Genomic DNA, 23391 nt, shown 5'->3' on the forward strand with positions numbered 1-23391 from the left:
AGTATTTAAATTGCCTGGCAACATGACCTGGAGCTACACCACTGAATCTGCCATTTTTTATTTCACTTCTGGAGCAATAACTTCTTACAGTTATGTCCTGCTAAAGCTACTGCAGCCATGTTTCTCATAAACAAATGGAAGCTTTAACTACACATGAAGTAATCATTTACAGTTGGCATCAAGTGTGTGTTGCTGCATGCTGATTGGCACGGTTACCCCTAAAAACAGGGAAGTCTTCAGTGTTTCATTTCAACTAAGATGTTTTATTGATAATGCATTTGTCAAAACAAAAACAATAGTTCCAAATAAATATTTGTGTCGTTCAGTTGAGTTCACTGCTTTTCACTGAGAGCTATCATAGTAGCAACCGCTGCTATGGTCCTGGCTCAACTGCAGTGAATGCCCCCACTTTCTTAGCCATATATGGTCACTTTTGGCTCCAGAAAATATAGATCTGGCTAAAATATTAAACTGTAGTCTTCAAAGTAAATACCAATGCATTACATCAGAACGGGCATGTCCATCCTTCATATTCAGTCAAAAATGCATAAACTGCACTTGCTGTGTAAAGCTCTAAGCGCTACCAAAACAAGCCCTCCTACGCTTGATCAATACACCAGAAACAACTGTACCTGTGACTTTGTTAAACTTCCTTTTAATCACATTTCAATGCATCCAATTCATAATTAAGAGAATGTCCTAAATTTGAATGCTATGGTTGACTGATTGGAATTTTCTTAAAATATCTTTACAGTTCAACCAACTGTAAATTTAAGGGTTTCTACAGGTGATCCAGTATACCTGTACACCTTTTCATAAACATAAATGTCACATTCAGACTGGAAATGTGTGAGCCAGTGTGTTTGTTCCTTTAGGAAAACTGTAAAAGGACATTTCCACTGCCTTCCTTGGACAATTTAATGTGAGGAATGCTTTCTGAAGCCTTTAACAAAACTTAACATGCCTCACCTCCACCCCAGATGTCCCCATCGTTCCATCAAAAATTTTAAAAAACTGAGACTGTGAGTTTGCATCATTTGCCCAGCAGAAAAGGCGTTTACTCAAAGAAATACAAACTAGGAGATTGTGTTTTAAATAAATTTATAAAAAAAAAGAAAAGAAAAAAAAAGAAGCATTTTTCCACTGAAGCAGAACAAACACCTATCACTTGCTTTTCTTTGTGTAACATAGAATACAATCTGAATAGACTTTTTTTAGTAGCCTGAAAGGAGTAAAAGAATCCAGCCAACAGACTGCCAACTTCAACACAAAGGTAACAAAAAAACAGCCAATAATGACAGGAAAACAAAACAAAGGAAAACTAGAAATATACAAATTAAAAAATGCAATTAAAAAAAAAAAGAAAAAAGAAGAAAGAACTAGAGGTTAAGTGCAGCACTGGTCAGAATCAGTGTAGATCCAGTCAAAATTTTCTTCAGTTCCATAGTCGGATAATCTGCTCAGGTACATTGTTTCTAGAACCATAACATGCAAGCTCAATGAAGCATACGGTCAAATACACATGGGAATATATTTTTAACTCTTAGGCTATTTGTAAAATATGAAAATTCTGTAGATGTACAGTGATTAAAGGAATTTAATTTGCATGAATGAGCAGAAAAACAGGCATTAACTCCATAGTGTTTTCAATAAAAGGAAAAAAAAATTGGAGACTACATTCATTTCACCGAACAGAGCCCACATACAAAAACAGCAATATTAAAAAAAATAAATTATTAAAAAAAACAAACAAACAAAAAGAAAAATAATGTTGTAATGACGCCACTTATAGCTTTAGTTATCTTATTACTAGATAGTATCTGTGCCTCGGGAAATGGAGAAAGACTCAAAATATCCAAAGATACACTTGTACAACAGAATACTGCATATCTACTCACAACTGGGTTAGCTAGGTCGACATGGAGGCTAGCTGCCGAAGATGGGAATGTCCACACGTACACACACACACTTCCCCTTGTGGAATACACTACTGGTGAGATCACTTGTTTGCTGTTTCTATCTGACACACAGTTAAGCGCTTGTCTGTAATGCTACCAGGATAAGACTCCTTGTCTTCTTTGGGTGAGTTTTGGGACTCATTGTTGCTAAAATACAAAAAAAAAAAAAAAAAAAAAAGCCTCTTTTTTTCCTTTAATGTGGATTTTCAAATCTTTTTTCCTTTCTGTGCTTCCTCTCGCCATCTGGGTCTCAAACATTGGGCATTTACAGTCGTCAGTAACTCTCTCAATTCCATTTTTAGGTTTGGTCTTTTAGTTTTTGCATCACGTTTCGTGGTCGGAAATACATGGAGGAGAGGTCGAGAAGAGTTTGCACATTCTGTAGTCCTTCGCTTTTTGGCACCTTGGAGTAAGATAATGACACCAGGTCAGATGTGTGGCTCAATGCGTACAGGAGAGCAGGGGTCAGGATGCAGATGGGAGCCGTTGGGAGCGGGCGGGCTACTTGTCGCCGACCTGCTCACTGACCCCTCCTTCTCCCGCTCTGTCCGTGGTGCCGTTGTTGCGGTTGGCAGCCGCTGCTTCGTTCTCCTCTTCCTCCATTTTCACCCTCTTTGTCTCAGGCTGGTCTTGCAGTTCTCCGTTCTGCCTTTTAGTGGGGAGGGAAGCTGAGGCTGAAGCGTGAGTTGCCAGGAGATGCAGAGGGTTTGCAACAGCTGGTGGGAAAGAAGAGAAGATGAATAAGGTTCAATATGGAGTGTTATAGTCCTGTATTTCAAATTAGTTTAGGAACTTCCAAAACAAACTGAAGCCATCAAGAATGTGAAGAAACAACTGCTGGACTTAACATCCAAAACATCTATGCTGAGGAGATATCAGCTCTGGTTAATACAGGCCTGCACTGTACTTTACTACAATAAAAATGCAATACCAATTCCTACCACAAGGTGGTACAAATAATACATGTAGCATTCACACTGGCTAGAACCCAAAATGAGAAGACATGATCGAGGCAGAAGGAGCACTGATACTGATGTGGAAGGTATCACCAAACAATGGCAGAAGCTCCTGAAAGGCGACTCTTATCACCACTTCTAGAAGGAGTCAAGCTCAGAGAGTTACACAGAGAGAAAATGATCCAAACTAGGACCAAGACAAAGAATGAATTTCCAATGTTCCTTGTACTCTGGTAAGATCAGAGCTATTAATAATAATGATAATAACAATAATACTTCCCAAGTAGTAACAGCTCATCAACGCCCCAGAGTTATGCAAACTGTCAGAATCCTTGTAGCACAGTAGCAGCACTCTTTCACTTTAGTTTAGTAATAACCCCTGACAGGAGCCTCAAACTCGCAGGACCTCAACACCTTCTTTGAGCTTCAAACCTTCTTTGCTCGGTTTGAAGCCACCCCTCCCCCACAGCCCTTGTCAAGTATGCCAATGACAACACTATGGTTCAGCTCATCTCTGATGGAGATGAGACAGTGTACAGGGTGAAGGTAGAGAACTTGTCCCACTGGTGCTCAGAAAACAACCTGACACTGAACGTCCTTAAAACAAAAGAACTCATAATGGACTTCAGGAGGCACAGACAGGTCCACTCCCCTCTCACTATAAATAGAGAACAGGTGGAATCTGTCTCCACCTTCAGGTTTCTTTATCATCACCCTGTTAAAGAAGGCCCACCAGCAGCTGCACTTCATCTGTGTCCCGAGGAACGACAACCTGGACCAGAAGCTGCTGCTGGCCTTCTACCGCTCCTCAGTAGAGCTCTCCATTGAGAACAGGAAGGCTGTGCAGCGGGTAATTAACACCACCCCCCAAAAAAAACAAAAACAAAAAAAAAAAATCACTGGCTGTCCTCTGCCACCACTGGAGGCCATCACCTCCTGTCTTAAGAAAAGCATTACTACCACCACCTGTTTGACCTGTTGCCCTCTGGTCAGGGACTCAGGTCAGTGAGGTCCCCCACCTCCAGACTCACAAACAGCCTCTTCTCCTGGGCCAATCAGACTGTTAACAAACACTAAAGTGCTTTACAAACCTGAACATTACAGCTAACAGCTGGATTTCCCCATTTCAGCGCAGCTAGCCAGACAGCCAACAGCCACTTACTGCTAGAGACACAGACAGTGGGCAGTATGTTCTCGGCTTTAACATAAAACTCATTGTTGCAGCCTAGGGCAGCACAAAAGTGACCCCTTCAAACTGATTTCTAGTTTTAGTGTCGTTATTTTACTCCCAGTAATTGATTCTGTCACTGGTTAGCTAACATAAACTAATGTAAGCCTATTAGCTGCAACTAACCAAACAATCACATGACGTCATGCTGACAGAACATGGCGCTAAACATGTTTATAAAACTTTAAGCCTTATTTCTTAAACCCAGCTTCACAGACAGTTACATCTATGTCAGAGAGCAGAGCTCCATGATGATAATTAGCCTGTATGTGTGTATTGTTTCATGTCCTATTTCACAGTAAATGCGCTCTTTATTTATTAGAACCACTTCCACTAATTCCATAATGCTCCATTTATATTAATTAGATTTCCATTAATTACATTTTTTGGATGGTAGCTCTTGTTCGTTGTAGTCTCTTTATTAATAGGTTCTAAACTATATTTCACCTCGCGATCTGTAATGCAGTTATCGAAATCATTTGTAAAATGAACAAATAATCTTAAATACTCACTAAAACTTACAACTGGTAAAATTAGTTGAAAAATTTAAAAAGTTAACTTTTTCACTGTTATATGCAGGATGGTCTCAAAATCTTCCCGTGATATCGTTGAAAAGTATTGTTACAGCTTCATAATAACTAGTGAGAGGTGACAGGCAGGGTACAAGGAAGCATGTTGACAAATCTATCATGATGCCATCCCTGCAAAAACCCAGTAGAGTTACCAATTAACCCAACATGCGTGTCTTTGAGGTGCACTAGAGATCATTGAAGCTAGGTTATATGGCAATGTTTGGAGATCCTCAACATAGCATCTCCATCTTCTGGCTACATAAGGTTTACATCACTACGATTGCAATATATACAGCAAGGTGCTCAAACATGCCTTCAGATCATTTACTTCAAATGGAACAAGTGTGAATCTGTGTTGTTTTTGAGTCAGCATGTTCATATAATAATTTGTGCTCCAATTCTACTTACAAGCACCATAATTAGCAGAGATCTTTGTATACCATTGGTATCAATATAGACCTAAACTCAATCTGATCATTTACTTTACAGGGAGGATTGCTGCAATCGTTTCTACTATGCATGTTTCTCCAGTACAGGCTGAGATGATTGAAATCTCAGTGGCATACTACAGAAGTAGTTGTTAGGTAGGTGTTAATGATGGTGATTAACTTTCTCTGTTAAGCTGGGCTTTTTGCTTTGGGCTCTATGCACCCTCATAAAAAGAGGCATTACTGTCATGTGATTATTCTTCTCCGAACAAATGATCCAGGTGAGTGAGTCTTATTCCAATCAGACAGTATCAGATCAGCATAATAAAATGATGATAAACATCATCAACAACCTATAAACTACCTGGAAAGAAAAAGTGGATTTGGTGCACAGAGCTATAAAATAACCTTTTTAAAATAACTGAAGGTGAATGTTATGAAGGTTATTCTCCTAAAGCCCAATAAAGGAGAGGTGTGGAAAACTGCTTTTGTTTGGTGGCAGATCAAAGAGAAATCAATTGAATTGATTGAACAGCTATCCTTGGTAACAAATTGCCTCCAAATACAACTAAGCAATTTTCTAATCTGTATCCTACTACCTGCAATTCCAGCAATTTAAAATGAGACCTACTGGTAGATTACCATCAAGTATAAACAACATATACACCTTTTCATCATCACAAACTGATTACATGAATTCCAGTGAATGCACAGTTGTGCTTGAGGTACAGCTTAACAACTTGCACATATAAAATGTGTTTGTCCAACACAGACACATGCTGACCATAAAAGAATTTGTTTAAACCAAAGCTCTGAACATAGCCTGCTCTCAACCAGGTTATTTGTTAAGAATAAGTTACCAGTCAGTCTCAGATATGAAGCATCAGGAGACATGACAAGGAATGGTGGAAGAAGCACTCAGATACTTAGGACTAATGGTAGAGGCAGGCCTTTATTCCTATTTTCACCTGGTTTCTAGTTCAAACCTTCACTTCCACCAACCATGCTGTAGGTTTTTTAAAACTGGCCTTTATTAATGAAGTGCTGGTTTGACTGTGTGTGTGTCCGACTCACCTGTGCTAGCGGCAGTACTAATGGGGACCAGATGGGTCCCATTCTGTGTGATGGCCTTTATTGGGAGTTGGTGCTGACCGAGCGGAGCTTGTTGCACGATGGTAACCGTAGTCAGAGGAGCAGCTTGAGAGCTCTGGATGATACGACTGACTCCACCTATGGAGGAGGCTGTAATGGATGGGACCGGCTCCACTTTTACTGCACACAAAAATATCAAAAATTAGACATGCTCATAGAATCAAAAACAAACCAAAACAACAACAAAAAGAGCACCACCTTTGATCTCCTTGTGCTCTCCGCTTCCATTCTCCTGAGGTTCGCTGCTCACTGCAGAAGCAGGCTGTCCACCAACAGTTGCCATGGTGACAGCTGGGATCTGGTGAACAACATGCACAGTCTGCATGACAGGGGCAGAGCTAACTGTAGTCGTAACAATGGCTGGTGTGGCCATGGCATAGGTCACAGGCTTCATGGTCGTTTGAGGCATCTGGCGCTGCACAGCGATCAATACTGGCTGATTGCTGAGAGGGGAGCCTGTCAAACGGTGTGATAAAGGTTAAAGCAGATGTCATTCACTCAGATAAAGATGTGCAGGAGCACACAAACACTGTACACTGTCACAGAAAAGGGTTTAATATGGGGTGGTGGTGGTACTGCAGTCTTTTTTGTCACGAAAAACTGAAAAATGTGAATGCATCTGTTAAGGCCCACATGTGATCACTCTGCACACACTAGATGTTATATGGTTCATAAAAAGGTAAAAACCTAAACCCAATGTTTTACCTGGGGAGTTCTGTGCAAAGCGGGCCTCTTGGATGACGGCGAGTTTGGGCTGGATTGTTGTGGCTTGGGTTGGGGCTGGTGGTGGAGTTGGCTCTGGCTCCATGGGGACTGGGGAGCCCTCTCTGGACAGGCTGTCTGGGGTCTGGACCCCACTAGAGTGGGCTGACAGTGCCCCAGTGTGGCTTGGAGAAGCTGGAGCACTCCTGAAAAAGTAAAAGTAAAGTACAGTTTTCATCCCAGCCATAAAAAACACACTATATAACTGTACAGGAAACTTTTTACAGTCATGTATGCGTAGCATCAAGATGCTTTACCTGGAGGACAATGGCCCCACAGGGGTCCTGAAGCAGGGCACACCCCTGGGCCTGCGCTTCCTGAAGGCTTGTTCTATCAGCTTGCCTTCAGAGGCGGGGTCGATCCTCCAGAATGAGCCTTTACCTGGTTCTTCCTGAGACCGAGCCACTTTGATGAAATACCGGTTCAGAGACAGGTTGTGGCGAATTGAATTCTACAGAATCAAAATTAAATAAAATTAAGAACTTTAATTAAACTGAAGATTTTGTTGGGGTATCCATGTTTGATAATGCATAACACGCCCATGTTGTTGTACAGGATGATTTTAGCTTGGTGTAAACTGCAATTAGATTTTCCATTTTATTGCGACAGTAACACAGTTTTTAGTCACTTTGAGGCGCATTTGTCAAACCTCACCCATGTGTGTAAATATCAGCATTTTACTGTTAAATCCTGCATCCTGTCAATGAAAAAAAAAAGTCACTCAGTCAAAGTTCAGAGCATAAATTAGATCCATGTATTAAATCAACTGGGGCATCTTCATACAATAGAAATCAGAGGTGTACTTTCAGCTTTAGACAACACAATACAACAAAACCCCCAAACATGCCTCTCGTGTTCATTAACACTGAGGACATAGCCATACTCTGTATGAGCGCTTCATTGTTCCTCCTAGTTCATTGTCTTGTAACGTCTGAGCAGAAAAGCTGCAGCATCTGGCTCTCAATGCTAATTAAAACACACTAGTATGCTGCAGACGACAGGTAACAGCGGAAGACACGTCAACATAAAAAGACACGCGTTTGTAACTGTTTGTATAAGAGTACTGTGTTGTATTGAACTGAACATCAGTGAAAATACATTTAAATTAGGTGAATGACACCCGTTGCCTCCCTTTTAAATGCACCCCTGCATGTTGCTGCTCTCACCAGTGCAGGAGACTGAGGACAGCTGTTGTTAGCTTGCAACATAGATTGCTTGTTTAGTTTAACAGAAATCTGATGTGAACTATTTTCACATCGCCTTGATTTTCACTTTGTCTTAATTCAGTGACGTTATAGTACAGCCTCTTTGCCCTTTGTCACATGTGTTTTAGAGAGGAAAGGCTGAGCTCAACCACGAACTACACTCAGTGGCGGTCGTAGCCTGTTTTGCTGCCCCCCCCACAAAACATATTAAGGATTGTACATTAACATAAAACTGTTGTCGAAATTCACCACACACACACACACACACACACACACACACACACACACACACACGAAGAGAGAGAGAGTATGCATTGTATGCAAACGGCTACCAAACAGCCATCATAATTCGTCATACAATGAGAACAGGACAAATCAACAATTGACAAGGACTAATTAATATTAAAATCTGTAACATAATGTTTGGAGTTTAGTCTGTTACTATTTTTACCATTTCTTTTTGGAGCAACTGTAACCCACATAATTTCCTTAGGGATTAATAAAGTATTCTGACTCTGATTGTTTCAGGATGACCTGCCATTATCCAATGACACATCTGCTTACCTGCATCTTTCGCTCGTTTCTCCTCCTCTTCTCTTTTTTCTAAACTGAGCACCAGATGGCTTTGAACTTTTCTTGTCCATCTTCCATTGGTTTTAGTTTTGCACTCCAGTATGAACACCCATCCCTCAACCCGAGGATCACCACAGCATAACCTAACAGACCTACACCTTAGTTCACAGATTCACTTTGTCTAAGGTGTATTTCTGGGATTTCACACAACCCAGGATTCAAATCATGAATACATAATTTACAACATTATGAATGAAATGTGCTCTGTTTGGAAGCAGCCGCCCCCCTCCCCTTTTGACGGGTTGTGTGTGAGACTTTAAATCATCAAACCGTAAATTATAAATTTTAAATTGTTATTGATCCCTTTACCCCGAGTCCTAAAGCGTATATTTATTTTCTTACTGTTCTTATATTTATTGTTTGTTTACTTGCACTGCTGTAACTGGAGCCTCGTCGTCTCGTCTCTACATACTGGACTGTGTGTAGCGGAGGTGACAATAAAGTTTACTTTGACTTCAGCAGCGAGCAGGCGCACCGAGGGCTCTCGCGCTCACTTTTCCAGAATAGAATTTCGAAAAAACATCGGTGCAAATTATAAGTCTGTATCATAATGTCTGGTGTTTTCGTGTTTGTTGTTTTGTTTTTCCATCCATTTGCTTCCGCTTCTCCTTTTCAGGGGTGCTGGAGCCTATCCCAGCTGTCATGGGGTGAGAGGCGCGGTACACCCTGGACAGGTCGCCAGTCTGTCGCAGGGCCAACACACAGAGACAGACAACCATTCGCACTCACTTTCACTCGCACATTCACACCTAGTGGCAATTTGGATTATCCGATTAACCTATCCCCACAAGCTGCATGTCTTTGGACAGTGGAGCCGGAGTACCCGGAGGGAACCCACGCAAACACGGGGAGAACATGCAAACTCCACACAGAAAGACCCCGGCCTGATGGTGGAATTGAACTCAGGACCTTCTTTCTGTGCGGCAACAGTGCTAACCACCAGCACGGTGGTTAGCACCATGCCGCCCAAGGTGTTTTGTTTTTATTTTGCGAGTTGGTTATTAGATGCTGCTCCAGCCAGCCAGAGAATCCCCCGCCGCCACGCCCTCTCCTCCCTGTGCCGCAAGCAGCAGGCGCACCTCGCAAACGAAGGGCACCCTTACTCCCAGCAAATGGGCGATAGAAAACCGATCGGTGCCTGTGCCATTCCCAATATGCGCTGGCTGATATCAGGGCAGCATGAGTACGAGCAATTTTTTTTTTTTTTGCCGATGCCCGTGATGCCGCCCCGGGCAACCGCCTGTGTCGCCCGAATCAAAAACCACTACTGACTATACTGCTGATAGCCTGAACTTCACTGATGTTCTCAACCTTGTTGTCAGGGAAACCAATGCTAAATCTGGGCTAAATCTTATAACACACATGCTCATAAGCACATTTTACAAATCCTCATCCCGCAACATTAGTCGGCAACATCTCTTTATTTCTGCACCCCCCAACAACACACCAAAAACAAAACAGAAACCATTTATTAGTCAGGGTTTGCTTCACCCAGTTTACAGGTTCACTTACTAACTGTGATTAGTGGAAACACCGTCACTGGCCTGAATGAGCTAACAGCTGGCCATCTAACTTCGCCTGGGGCATCAGGTCATTGGTTGTATTGAACACTGCTTCCATTCCCCAACAGTTATACAAGGTTTGCTGGGATTCTCAGCAATGTGTACATTTTAAAAAGGGATACATTTCACTTTTCAAAATGTACACATTGCTGAGGCCCTAAAACAAGAAATATTTGAAACTGAATCAAACAGAACTACTAGATGAAGAAAGTAGACCGGTGTACTGGGAGGCTAGGTGTAAGAGAAAGCAAAAGGCCTTCTGTTATTTGTATGTGAGTCTGGAGACTAAGGAAGGACAAAAGGACTAGTACTGGCTAGGCAGAGAGATACAGCTGGAAAGGATGTGCAGCAGACTGGGATGATTAGGGATACAAATGGAATGAGATGTAAATGTAATTAACAAGTGAAGACGTAGAGAGTACTTTGTGGAGCTCATGAATGTAGAAAATGAGAGAGAGTAGGACAGATCGAGCAAAGTTAATGAATCAGAGAGTGTGTAGCGGTGAAGAGGAAGTGAGGGCAGTTAGAAAGAGGACAAAGAGTGGGAAAGCAGTTGGTCCAGATGGCATACCTGTGGAGGTATGCAGCTCTGCCAAGTCAACTTCCCTCTAAGAGAGAGGGAAGTTGACTTTTCAACCAGACTGACGTTTAACACAATTCTGGAGAGAGAGGATTGCCCGAGCAATGGAGAAGACGTGTACTGGTACCGATTGTGATGTGCTACTACAGAGAGATAAAGCTGAACCATAAAGCTATGGGAAAGAGATGCTGAAACTAGGTGCGAAGAGTGAGCAGAAGTACAGCTTTAAGCTAAGAAAGTAAACTACAGATGCAAGGTTGGCTTTGAGAGTGCTGATAGAGAAGTACACAGAACGCCAGAATAAGTCACATTGTGTCTTTGTGGATCTAGAGAAAGCATATGATAGGGTTTCAAGAGAGGAACTGTGGTACTACATGAGGAAGTTGGGGGTGGCTGAAAAGTATACAGGGTGGTACAAGACACGTATGAGGACAACATCAGGGATTAGCTCTGAGCCCTTTCCTGTTATCAATGGTAATAGACAGAAGATGAGAATCGATAAACAGATAAGGAGGCAGGAGTCTCAATTGACTATAGTCAATTGAGACTATAGTTTGCAGATGACATTGTTATCTGTAGTGAAAAGTCACTAGAAGGGATGTGAATGAGCTACACAGGTGGAAATGTGAACGTGCAAAGAGCAGAGGTAATGCAGACAAAGGGGTTTCATACCTTTGATCAACCATCCAAAGCAACAGACAATGCAGAAGACAGGTGAAGGAGAGTGCAGGCATGCTGGGGTGGATGAAAAGGAATATCAGGTATGATTTGTGAATGAAGGATAGCAGCAAAAGTGAAAGGGAAGTGAAAACCACTATGATGTATGGTTTCAGATGAAGACACTAACAAAAAGACCAAGGAATTGTTGGAGGTGGCAGAGCTGCAGATATTAAGATTTTCACTGGGAATGACCAGAATGGACAAGATTAGAAATGAATACTTCAGGCAGACAGCTCAGGTTGAGTGGTTTGGAGGAAACAACTGGAGAGACAAGGCTGAGCTGTATTTAGCATGTGCAGAGGAGGGATAGTGAATATACTGGACAAAGGATGTTGAAAATGGAACTGCCAGGCAGAAGGAAAAGAGGAAGACCACAGAGAAGATTCGTGGATGTAGTGACGGAGGGTTGGTTTGACAGAGGAGATACTAGAGAGTAAGATGAAGCCAGATAAGATGTTTTGTGGACCTGGAAATAAGAATAACAGATCCTGCGAGATAATTACATTAAAACTATGGCCCTTTCCATTTACAAACATTATGGGGGTAGAATAACACAAATACAATAAAATAATGAAGTTCAGATGTCTATATTGTGTATATGCAGCTTGTTAAGCTAGATCTTAGTGAAACCACTGAATGAAGCGGCAGCTATGCATCAGGTAGTGATGGATATGTGGGTATAGAGCAGGGCGATATGGCCAAAAATATTTATCACGATATATATTTGAAAATTTGCGATAACGATATAACTGACGATATAATTGATGCGAGACAAAATACAACTCCACAACATTACTAGCGCAAAAAGACAACCTTCCATTTATTTTCACTTAAACAAGAAGCTGGTTTTTATGTACATTAAAGCTTTATAAAAATGTAACAGTGCAAATGCAAATTCCTTGCTGAAAGTTTAACCAAAAGGCATTTCCAGTAGAAATGGGCTGACATATCCTGAGCATAACCATGTATAATATCCACTGAAGTTAAAAAGAGGTGCTTTGCAACATTAAACTGCAGTGTGCAGTACGCATTTTTCGGACCATAAGGTGCACGGGATTATAAGGCACATTAAAGGAAACAAAGCAGTCAGATAAATCAAACTTTATTAAACTCATTCTTCTTGCTTCCTCCACTTCTGTACCATTGATTCATTAATGTTGAATTCTCTGGCAGCTGCTCTATTCCCATGTTGTTGCAGTATATTAATGACTAACCTCGTATAGTGGATGGATTATCTCAGTTGTTCTCCTGACTGAAGTTTGGTCCGTTTACAGCATCCTGCCATGCGATTGCATTTGTCTCTAACCATGAAGAACCTTCACGTTAACTTTTATAAGTAGAAAAGTGTTAGTGTTCGTCCTCCAGCTTCACTGTTTATGTTATGCTAACATAGCTGTGTCACTAGCGATCACGTAGCACATCATTATATACCAGCTAGCCCAACTTCAGTAACCCTACAAACGTCACTGCTGTTTAGTTTCCTGTCTTCATTTATGTTGGAAGTGATAGCAGAGCTGTACGTTTGATTTTTTTCAGAAATCTCTCAGTCAGAACATGCAATATCATGCTTAGGTAACTAGTGAAACTAGCGAGCTAACTTCCGCTAGCTTCCTGTTAACTTCTAACTCCGTTAAATGTAATAACTTTTGTTTTCATGGATGCCTGGAAGTTAAACTTCATAGTTACACCTGGTAAAGCAGCAATGCTGATCGTTTTATTAAAGATGAAAGAATTTAGACAGTTTTTAACTCTCAGTGATGCTGCAGTGTTGTTTGACCTGAAGCATACAGAGTTTAGGACCCAGATTACTCCCAGATTTAAGAGCATCTTAGTCCGACAAATACGACAATAACAACGGCCGCTTGCATGTTCTGCAAAAAAATGTGCTTTGTTGTGTATCTGACGGACAAACACCAAACCAGTTCCACATCACTGAAGTTGCACCATTTTTACAAACCAATTCTGGTTCATCTGTTTCACTCAACAATCGGCCATGTGCGTATGAAAACAAAGGCACTGCGCGTGCGCGTTTTACTCCCATTCTATCGCGATATTTCATTTTCCTATCGTTGCCTAACATTATACCGGTATTACCGTGAACGGTATAATATGGCCCAGCCCTATGTGGGTATTATTTTCACGATTTAGAAAATGTATACATGTTATTATACTTTATTCTAATCCACTCCTAATTCTCTCTAACACTACTGAAACTGCAGGTACTAGAAGGCACACTAAGAATACCTGTTTGAAGTGAAATTTTTTTTATTAGACTTGGGACCGTAAGCTTTACTGTGTAAATGGATCCAGTTTAACAGTTCAGAGCTCTAATGTGCAGGTGTCACATTATTAAGAAACAGCAACACAGAGCACAAACAGCAATAAAATGATTAACTGGAATTAAAATGTTTATTTTCCTGCTCTGTGCACTAAATCGCCAGATTTTCTGCCATTATTAATCATGTGTCCTTTTTACAGGAGTGTTGCATTTTACCGGTGTATTTTCTATGTTCGTTATGGATTTTTAATCAGCATTTGACAATCTCTCTGAAGTAGGTGGCACTCATAGGGACTATTATCTGTGGATAATAGTCATATGATCTGTGAAATGCCCCCTTTAGATTGGTTACATGCTGCCAAGACCATCTTTCATGTGATTACACAGGTGATAAGGGTAGGTTCCAGATAGGAACGATACCCTAGGTATGTTGAACTCGCTTCATACTATAGGGTCAAGTGCTCCACAGCTAAAGCACATGGTAAAAGTGGACTTTATGGCAGACCCTCCGAATTAAATGAGAACACAGTAAGACAAAGTGTGAAAGTGTGTTTCCCCTCTGTGTTTCATCCCCATTTCCTTCTTATTTCAACAAATGAAAAATAGCTGCCCTAATTTATCACACACAATTTCCAACAGTGACCTCCTGAGATTCATCCAGAACTCAAATGGTTTAGAAGAAAAACATCCTGACATCATGGTGAAGCTGTGAACAGTGAATAATCTAATAATAAATGTCTGCTGAAATGAAAGCTCAGCTCCAATTTCACTTTATGATGCCCAAGTATAGTAACAATACAGTTATTTTGTTGCTTAGAATGTTTTGCTTGATGGTTAAGCAAAAACTGCTTTTTGTTTATTCTATGCAGGTTAATCATCAGAATGCCAAAAGTCATTGGTGAAAACATGTAGCTCCTTGGTGAACAAACTATAAGATCTGGTATAACACTCATGCACTTGCACACCCTAACTGAATGTCAGGCAAACTACCCACGCTTACCAATGCTGAGAAAGGAAAATAATTGCAATCTTGAGTGACTGATATGTGGAAGCTCAATAATGGGGCTCACTCTCCACGACAAACAGGGATGCTTCCCTACTGCATCTGGTCCTCCATCACTGGGTCATGCTGTGGGGGACAGACTATCCATCTGTACCTCACAATTACATAAATGTATTCTGTTTTAACTTAAACCCTTGTATTTCATTTCTAACTATTCTGAACTACAGTGGTTTAGCTGGAATGGTGAATAAATAAGTTTATGAAGCTCTTCAGCCAATAATTAGATTAAAAAAAAACAAACTGTTACCAACTCAAGTCTGTATTACTATTCAATCGCAAGCACACCATTATTACTAGTATTATCAGTATTATAACCAAACTGACCTGCCAGCCTTTGTCTGCTGTTCTGTAGTAGGGGTAGTTCTTGGTGATGTGGGTGTATATTCCGTTCAGTGTTAGCTGTTTGTCCGGAGCCATGGTGATAGCTTGAACTATTAGCTGTGCATATGAATATGGAGGTTTGGAGTCATCCTGCAGGAGACATAAAGTGAAGTTTATTACACAGGAAATGTGTGTCAAAAGCACACATATGCACACTGACACAGAGGGTTTGTACTCTAAAGTCTATGCTGCTACTGCAAACATTGGGCAATTTTTAGACTTCAATGAGTAACAGTGATATTCAGAGTCCTCAAATCCACTGAGACTTCTCTGAAGTCTGCTGCCTTCATCACGCACGGTTCTTCTCAGACATTTAGTCTGAATCCATTTCGAAATCAAGCAGATAGACTAACTGTAAGCACTCACCCCTTCCTGCCCTGTTCACATTATGCATTTCCTCTCACCTTTGGACTGTCTTCACCTGAGGCCTCCTTGTCGTTTTCTGATTGGGAGCTGTCTCCTATAAGATCGGAGGTCAGAATGCGAGATGTCCTGTAGCTGGACAGTCCTGCCCCACGTGGACTTGATGGGCAAGAATTTGCTGCACTGTGAAAGATATTTAAAATGTCTTGATTTGAGATGGGAAAAAAGCCACAGTTTTCTAATCTGCTTACATACAACTAAGCAGTCCTACCTGATGGTTCCAGTAGGTGAAGGCAGCGGGCTCATGAGGTGTGCAATGTTGTCAGGAATGTTGATGGTCAGGGGGGAAATCTGGGGCTGGACAGGCTTGATCGGTGATTCTGGCACGTTCCTTGGCTCTTTCTTGTCATTGGACAGGGCTGTGAACGTTATTTTTATACTTGTGCTGGGAAAGCGGAAACAACACCTAAGAGAAGGAGAAAAGAACCAAAAAACTATTATACTATTTAAATGTGTGAAATAATTCTGCCAGTCAATCAAGTGCTTATTACAATGTTACTGCTCAGACCAGCTGGTGACAAGCAGGCCAAGGAGGTCCAACTACTGTGATTCAGTTTCACACTGTTTAAATAGGGACATCCTCCATTATATAACAGCTCGTGTCTAACATGAATAGCTTCCAGTGCATGGTTACATTCATACCCATAGATTTTTTTTAATGTAAGCACATGAGCAGCACTGAGACAAATAATGACAGAGCAAAGGTTGGGAACATGAAGTCAAGCAAGTACTTAACTTGCCAACTTTAACTATGCACCTGGCGCTGGAACACTGCATCATGAGTAAAACTAGTGTATAATAACTCTTTACCAGCCTTTTATTGTGAGGGAAAATACTGTAGCCTGTTCTGTATTATGTCAGAAACACCACCCACGCAAGTTTAATAGTTAGCCTGTGTTCCTGACATGGGAGAGACAGCTGTTGAGGGTTATAGCCCCAAACAAGAATTTTTTCGCTTTGTGAAATTCCAACGTAATTCTACTATAATTCGGCCATTTTGATGTTTCATACACATAGCTATTAGTACAAGCCAGCACTATGAACGTTATCAAATTTTAGGCTGTGCCAAGCCTCTCTGTAATTAGGCATATCCAAAACACGTGATACATATAAACAAATGCAACAATGAAGTAGAATACTAGCATCCACATGACGCACCGACTCTTAGCTGAATTATGACTATCTGACGTCTCACTGACGTAAGCAGCTCGCTAAACACAAGCCGAATAAACCAGCAATAAATAATCAGCGGTTATGAGTCGGGTTCAGTGCGCTTCCAGTAGTTACCTCTGCCATTATCGTGCATATCTGCGTGTCGGTTGACCATTTTTTCCTTTGGTCACACACACACACACACGAGCTGCACGTACCAGCTTAGTGTTGCTTGTCAGAGCACGTGCAACACCGCAGCGGGACAACAAAACAACAACACACGATTCCAGAAATAACTCGATTTTCCCCGCACTTTAAGCAAACTGGGAATATCAATCTTACATTCGCGGAAGCTGTAAAGGTGGAGCCCCTCTTCTCTGGAACACCCCATCAACAAACACCCCGTTTTTTCCAAGGCATCGGAGGTAGAATTCCCCCGTGCCGGTGCCATCTTCTCCTGCGGTAAATATTTCTAGGTGCCGGCGGGAGATGAAGCTGGAGTGTCCCATGCTGACGTCCACGGAGCCCTGCGAAGAGTTCCGGCCGATGGTCACGGACTTTTTCTTCATGAGATACTCGAATTCTCGGCCCTCCAGCCGGGCTACCGCCAACCCTGACATCCCGCTTACCACCGCCATCTTCTAAGATATCTGAAGGGGATTTAGAAATCTGTCTTAAGCGAAAATATATAAACAGTTGCAGGGAACCAAATAATTTTTTTAGGGGGACGGGTTGTGAAATAGAGGGGAACCCAATTTTATACTGTGGAGAATTTAGCTAGGAACGTGCCAGCCCGGGGACACAGCGGCTCCGACCCACCGCCGTGATGAAGAGGAAAAAAAAGGCGTACCGACCAATCAAAAACGGCCAAACGGACGGAAGTACTGTGACAGACAATCTTTTCAACCAATGGGAAAGCAGGTTTTATAGACACAAGCGTGGCGTTTACCAATGACAACAATAATAAAAATAGCCGTATAAAATAGGGCTCGGTTGCGGCGCAGGCTGACACGCAGATGGACGGAGAGATGGAAAATGCGGCGCAGGAGGGGAGTCTAATGTACATACAAGCTGTGTCCCAAAAATGTCTAATGTTCGTCCTTATTTATATTTTATAAACTAACAGAACCTAATGAAGACAGTGTCTTATATTTAATACTAAATTTTCTGCCTCCCGAAATCTCACATTCATAAATCCAGAATAACACATTTGACGCCAAATTACAATTTTTTTCTTTCTTTCTTTTTTTCATAGTCAATTGTGCACTAACTATCTAATCTATGTATACATTGTTCACCTGGCCAGAAACGAGATTCTTGCTTTGGCTGCCAAGATTTGGCTTTCTGTAGCCAAAAGTCAGCATGTTATGACAAGTTATCAGTACACTTGATTAACTAGTTGCATACATAAACTATACAGGTGCAATGTCTTGTGCATGCTCTCTCATCCAGGTAAGTAAATCCTGAAAGGTTGATTCTGTTCACCTGGATGTGGGAGAAACATTTCATCACTCATCCAAGTGACAACACCTACAGGCCAGTGAAAACTCAGTGGTCTCAATTTGCATATTAATGATCAAGGAACTGACCTCACAGCCCATTGTTCATTCAGTGTTCTAGTTTCAGTCATTGTGCAAATGTACTGTTTATAAGGTTGTGGAAACCTGCAGTCAGCTGGCACTGAAGAAGTCACGTTTCTCCCACTGAAAACGCTACGTCCAGATGAACAGAATCAACTTTTTGGGATATACAGGTGCAACACAGAGACACACCTACTAATTAGTCCTAAATAAAACAATACTCATTTGGTACAAAGGGGCTCAAAACATTCCAAGAAAATATTCTCCACACCATTTCCTTAACCACTGATGTACACAATGGTTCAGGCAGGGTAAATCCATGCTTGAGTTGCAGTTGAGACTTATCAAATCAGACAACATTTTTCCGGCCTTCTGTTGTCCAATTATGGAGAGCCTCTGTGAACTGTAGCCTCAGATTCCTGTTCTTAGGGCTGACAGGAGTGTTGCTAGATGTGGTCTTCTGCTGCTGTTGGTTTCACAAGTTGTGGATTAATGGATGCTTTTCTGCTTGCCTTGGTTTAATTGAGTAGTTAATTGAATTACTGTTGTCATCTATCAGCTAGAAGTAGTCTGGCAACTGCCCTTGGACTTAGTATCTACAAGGTATTTTCTCCTAGAGAACTGTTAGTTAATGGATTTTTTCTCTTTAGAAGACCATTCTCTGTACACCCAAGAGATGATTGTGCTGGAAAGTCCCAGTAGTGCAGTCGATCTGGCACCAACAGCTATGCCACATTCCAAATTACTTAAATCATCCTTCTTTCCTGTTCTTATATCTTATATTAATGAGAATGGGAAATGGTAAACATAATAATAAAAAGTAGACATATTCTACACATAGGAGATTTTTTAAAAAGCAGTAAAGACTTGGTTACATTTATTGCTGCATAATTCCAGTTCCATGCAGTAATTTACCAGACCAGGGTTTCTGTGCATCAGGTTAGTTTACTAACTGTAGTACAGCAGCTACCACGCTGTGAGGACAGAGTCTGTATATGAAGATCATGTTAAATAATGCATGTAAAATCACTCATTCTGTGTAGACACTGCCACAGACGTAGACTGGTTTAGACAGGGGCCTAGCACCACAAGCTGTTAGACGTCTGATGCTAGTATGTGCACGTTCTTTGAGATGTCATCAATATTCAAAAAAATGTACTGCCCTGAGAAAGGCCATGCACCATGCTACACGTGTTCTTTCACAATGACGTAATCAGTTTGAACTGAGTAATCCAAGAGTAATGCAAGAATCCAAGAGTAATGCACCGTTCACGAGGTTTATGAGTAACATTTGGAACTATAGATTTTGAACCTACAAATACTTTCCTCTCAAAGCCAGATGTGACATTAAGTCAAAGCTGGCTTTCAGACTTTTGAACTTAACACAAGTATATTAAATTCAGACCATACATATATAAAAAAAATCAAAGGGACAAGAAACAGACAAAAGAACAGAACAGAAAACAAATTTCTGATAATGTCAGATAAAACCAAACAGAGCACATTCTTGAAAGCTGAGACGTTAGGGGAGCTGGTAAATTGAGAGATTTATGATTTAACCACTCTTTTACTGGTATGTGGAAATAAAAAAATAGCAATTTTTCTGCTTAAAAGGTTCAGGATCAACTGGGTGATCCAAAACTCACTGATCTTGACGCTAACCTGGTTTCTTGGGGTCTTCAAACAAAATGAGAATGATATTAGCCAAGCTAGATCCAATCAGCTATAATGACTTGTCCCTGTAATGCTCTAAAAGTTAAAACTAGAATTTTAAAATGGAACCTAAATCTGATTGGTAGCCAGTGCAGCGACTTTACAACAGGGGTCATATGAGCTCCCTTGTTCGATTGGGTCAGTAGCCTCGCTGCAGAGTTTTGAACAACCTGTAGACAAGCTAGCCCTTTATTGTTTAGACAAGTAAACAGGCTGTTACAGTAGTCGAGTCTTGTAGAGACAAAAGCATGTATTATCATCTCGAGTTCACTTGTTGACACGATGGATCTAAGTTTTGAAATGTTCCTCAAGTGAAAAAGCAGGTTCTTACTATGATCAGATTATGCTAAAGGAGGACTTAACATACTCTTCTTATTATCAAGTTGCCAACATTAATTGATTCCTTCCACAAGAATTGGAACAGCATGGGCGTCACCATTTACAGCCCCCAAATACTGGTAATCTGTGTAAAATTCAAAACAAGACAAAACACATTTAATTCACAATAGAAGCAATAGAAAACATGTCACATGTATAAACTTGTGAGAAAAATATATTATTCCAACAATAGTCAGCTAATGTTTGGGAACTGACGAGACCAGTTGCTGGTAGCTTCTCAACAGTCTTAACAGTGTCTTCTTTGCCTTATTTTCGGTTTCATGATGGGCCAGATATTTTTATTTGGACTCTGGGCAGATCAGGACCCAGATTCTACGAGGAAACCATGCTATTGAACTAGATGTGGTTTATCACCGTCTAGCTGATACATGGAAGGCCTTCCTTTAAATCTTCTAAATAGGAGCAAACCTTAAAACGTACCTACCTTTAAGCACTGACGGTTCCTTTCCAAATGTGCGAGGTGAAGAAAGTAGGCTAGCAGAATAAATTTGAATTACCACGTTTAATTTGCTTTATTTCTACCACAGAACTTTTATTTCCAAGGACTCCAGTCAGGGAACTTTCTAGGGGGAAAAAGGTGATGCAGACCGCTTGGCATCTCTCACACGTTTGTGCATTACTGTTTCGATACCTCAACTTTGGCAACAATTGAGTTTTTCTTTTCCACTGTTGCCAAATGCTTGCTCAGAGTACAAGTCTTCTGTTTTTAGGGGTTTTATAAAACCGAATGGAAGTGAATTGAATTAGGCTTTTTGGATTTAGAGGTGATATTGGATTGACATTTGTTTGGAGTGCTAATGCCAGCTAAACTTTGTTAGTGGCATTTTCATCAACCAGATTAATGCCACAAGTAATAATTGTATAAGGACAAAGTTTTGGCTCATAATCACAACATACTGACCAAACTGATGAACATGTGCATCACCTTAAGTTGTCCTGCAATATACATCCTCAAATTTTAAAGTGTAAAATGGTTCATGTGTCTTCATTTTCACCAGAATTAGGTTTTTATGTTTGTGATCTGGTAAAAATTCAACCAACAATCAATTGTGGCAGCTGTGGCTACAACTGTAGCTGCCTCCACCAGTGTGTGAATGTGAGAGTGAATGAATAGTGGAATTGTACAGCGTTTTGGGGGCCCCGAAATGCGCTATATGCAATCCATATAAATGCAATCCATTAATAATAATAATAACAATAATTATTATTATTGTTATATGTCCACATGTGTGTGCTACATGTGTATGGGGTATCAGTCACAGCAGGTAGTGTAACATAAGTCAAGTGCTGCCACCTGGTGGATTTATATGGTGATGCTGCAACATCTGAGGCGTCTTTATATGATGAGTGCTCAGGAAGTGTATGCCTGCATATCTCTTAATCATATCAGCTTATCAGCTGTATAAAAGAGAGCAGGTAGGTAGATTCATACAAGGCGTAGAAATGCTCTATATGACTATAGGTCTGGAAGTGCAATATTAATCAGTGTCCTGAAATATTTATCCCCACAAATACTAAGACCAGTATGTTTCTGTGCATCTGTAAAGGAAAAGATGAGGATGTTCTTGGCTCAGTCTATATCAACACATCTTATGCACAAAGGTTACTTTTTATTAATATTATCATGAGTGATTTTTAAAGTAGTAACTGATTTATTAATCTTCAATCTTTGCTAATATCATGTTTTAGAAAGCACTAAATAGCTTGCAATAGAATCATTGTAAAAAGTAGCATAGGTGTAAACTGACAGTAAAGACTGCTTTGTAACTACTGTAGTTATAAAAAAGGAGAAACAAACAAAAACCTTCCACAAACAAGCTTTATTTTACAACTCAGTAAAGAGTTCAGATGAAAGTTAAATAGTGTAATCCTTCAGTTTTAATGACTGACTTTTCACTTTGGTTTTTTCTTCTTTCTTTCCACAGAATCCAGACTAATGAAGTATTTTCTAGTGATGTAGAACCTCATTAACGTATTGAGGACCCTGCACCAATGCAGTGAAAGAGAAACTTTGATAAATTAGGTCCTGGAGCCAGGAGTTAATTTACAGGAAACACAGCTGAACAATTTTTGGAATTCATTTTGAATGTGTACAGCAAAATGGACTTTCATATCAGGTTATACTGATTGGATTCAAGCAGCTGTAGTTGGTAAAGAAATAGCTGCAATGCAATATTCATTAAAGAGTACGACTATTTGAAATTTTAATTGGATTTACACTTCACAAGACACCTGGTTGCTTTTGGACTTCTGTGGACCAGGAACAATACCAGATATAATAATATTATTAACTGGGAAATGCAGTTGCATTGTGGGTGGGTGGGATTTATTGCAGAGCGCTTATAATAAAAGCAAACATCATTTCAATGTGTGCGCCTGTTTTTGTGTCTCTATGTCCTCGTGTCTGTGTTTTACTGTTGCTACCTAAGTGTGTTCTCATCCTCTAATGTGTCTTTATGTGTGTCACTCGTGCTGTGGGGACAAATCGGTCAAACAGGACCAGCTTCATAATGTAAATTGTTAGATTGGAGGGTACTGAATGTAACATAAGAGTCAGGATAAGTGTGAAATTAGTATAGGTAGATGTTATGTCTTTGGTTCCCTTTTTCTGCCACACAAAAGTCCAGTCATACAGCTGACTTAAAT

General features: G+C 40.6%; 1 protein-coding gene across 1 annotated transcript; it reads right to left on the reverse strand.

The window, feature by feature from the left end:
• Positions 1-326: 326 nt before the first annotated feature.
• On the reverse strand, positions 327-17891 carry foxk2a (forkhead box K2a). The gene is made up of 9 exons (XM_085465462.1): positions 17396-17891; positions 16113-16307; positions 15883-16024; positions 15422-15568; positions 7314-7507; positions 7000-7202; positions 6493-6750; positions 6217-6414; positions 327-2674 (listed from the first exon to the last, which is right to left on the reverse strand). The coding sequence occupies exons 1-9, from the start codon at positions 17689-17691 to the stop codon at positions 2460-2462; spliced, it is 1848 nt and encodes a 615-aa protein (XP_085321588.1). The 5' UTR covers positions 17692-17891; the 3' UTR covers positions 327-2459.
• Between the last annotated feature and the right edge of the window lie 5500 nt (positions 17892-23391).

Source organism: Copadichromis virginalis, linkage group LG8, assembly GCF_057382275.1.
Source record: "Copadichromis virginalis isolate Kocher_CV1m ecotype Utaka linkage group LG8, C_Virginalis_male_GT1.1, whole genome shotgun sequence".
Classification (NCBI taxonomy): Eukaryota; Metazoa; Chordata; class Actinopteri; order Cichliformes; family Cichlidae; genus Copadichromis; species Copadichromis virginalis.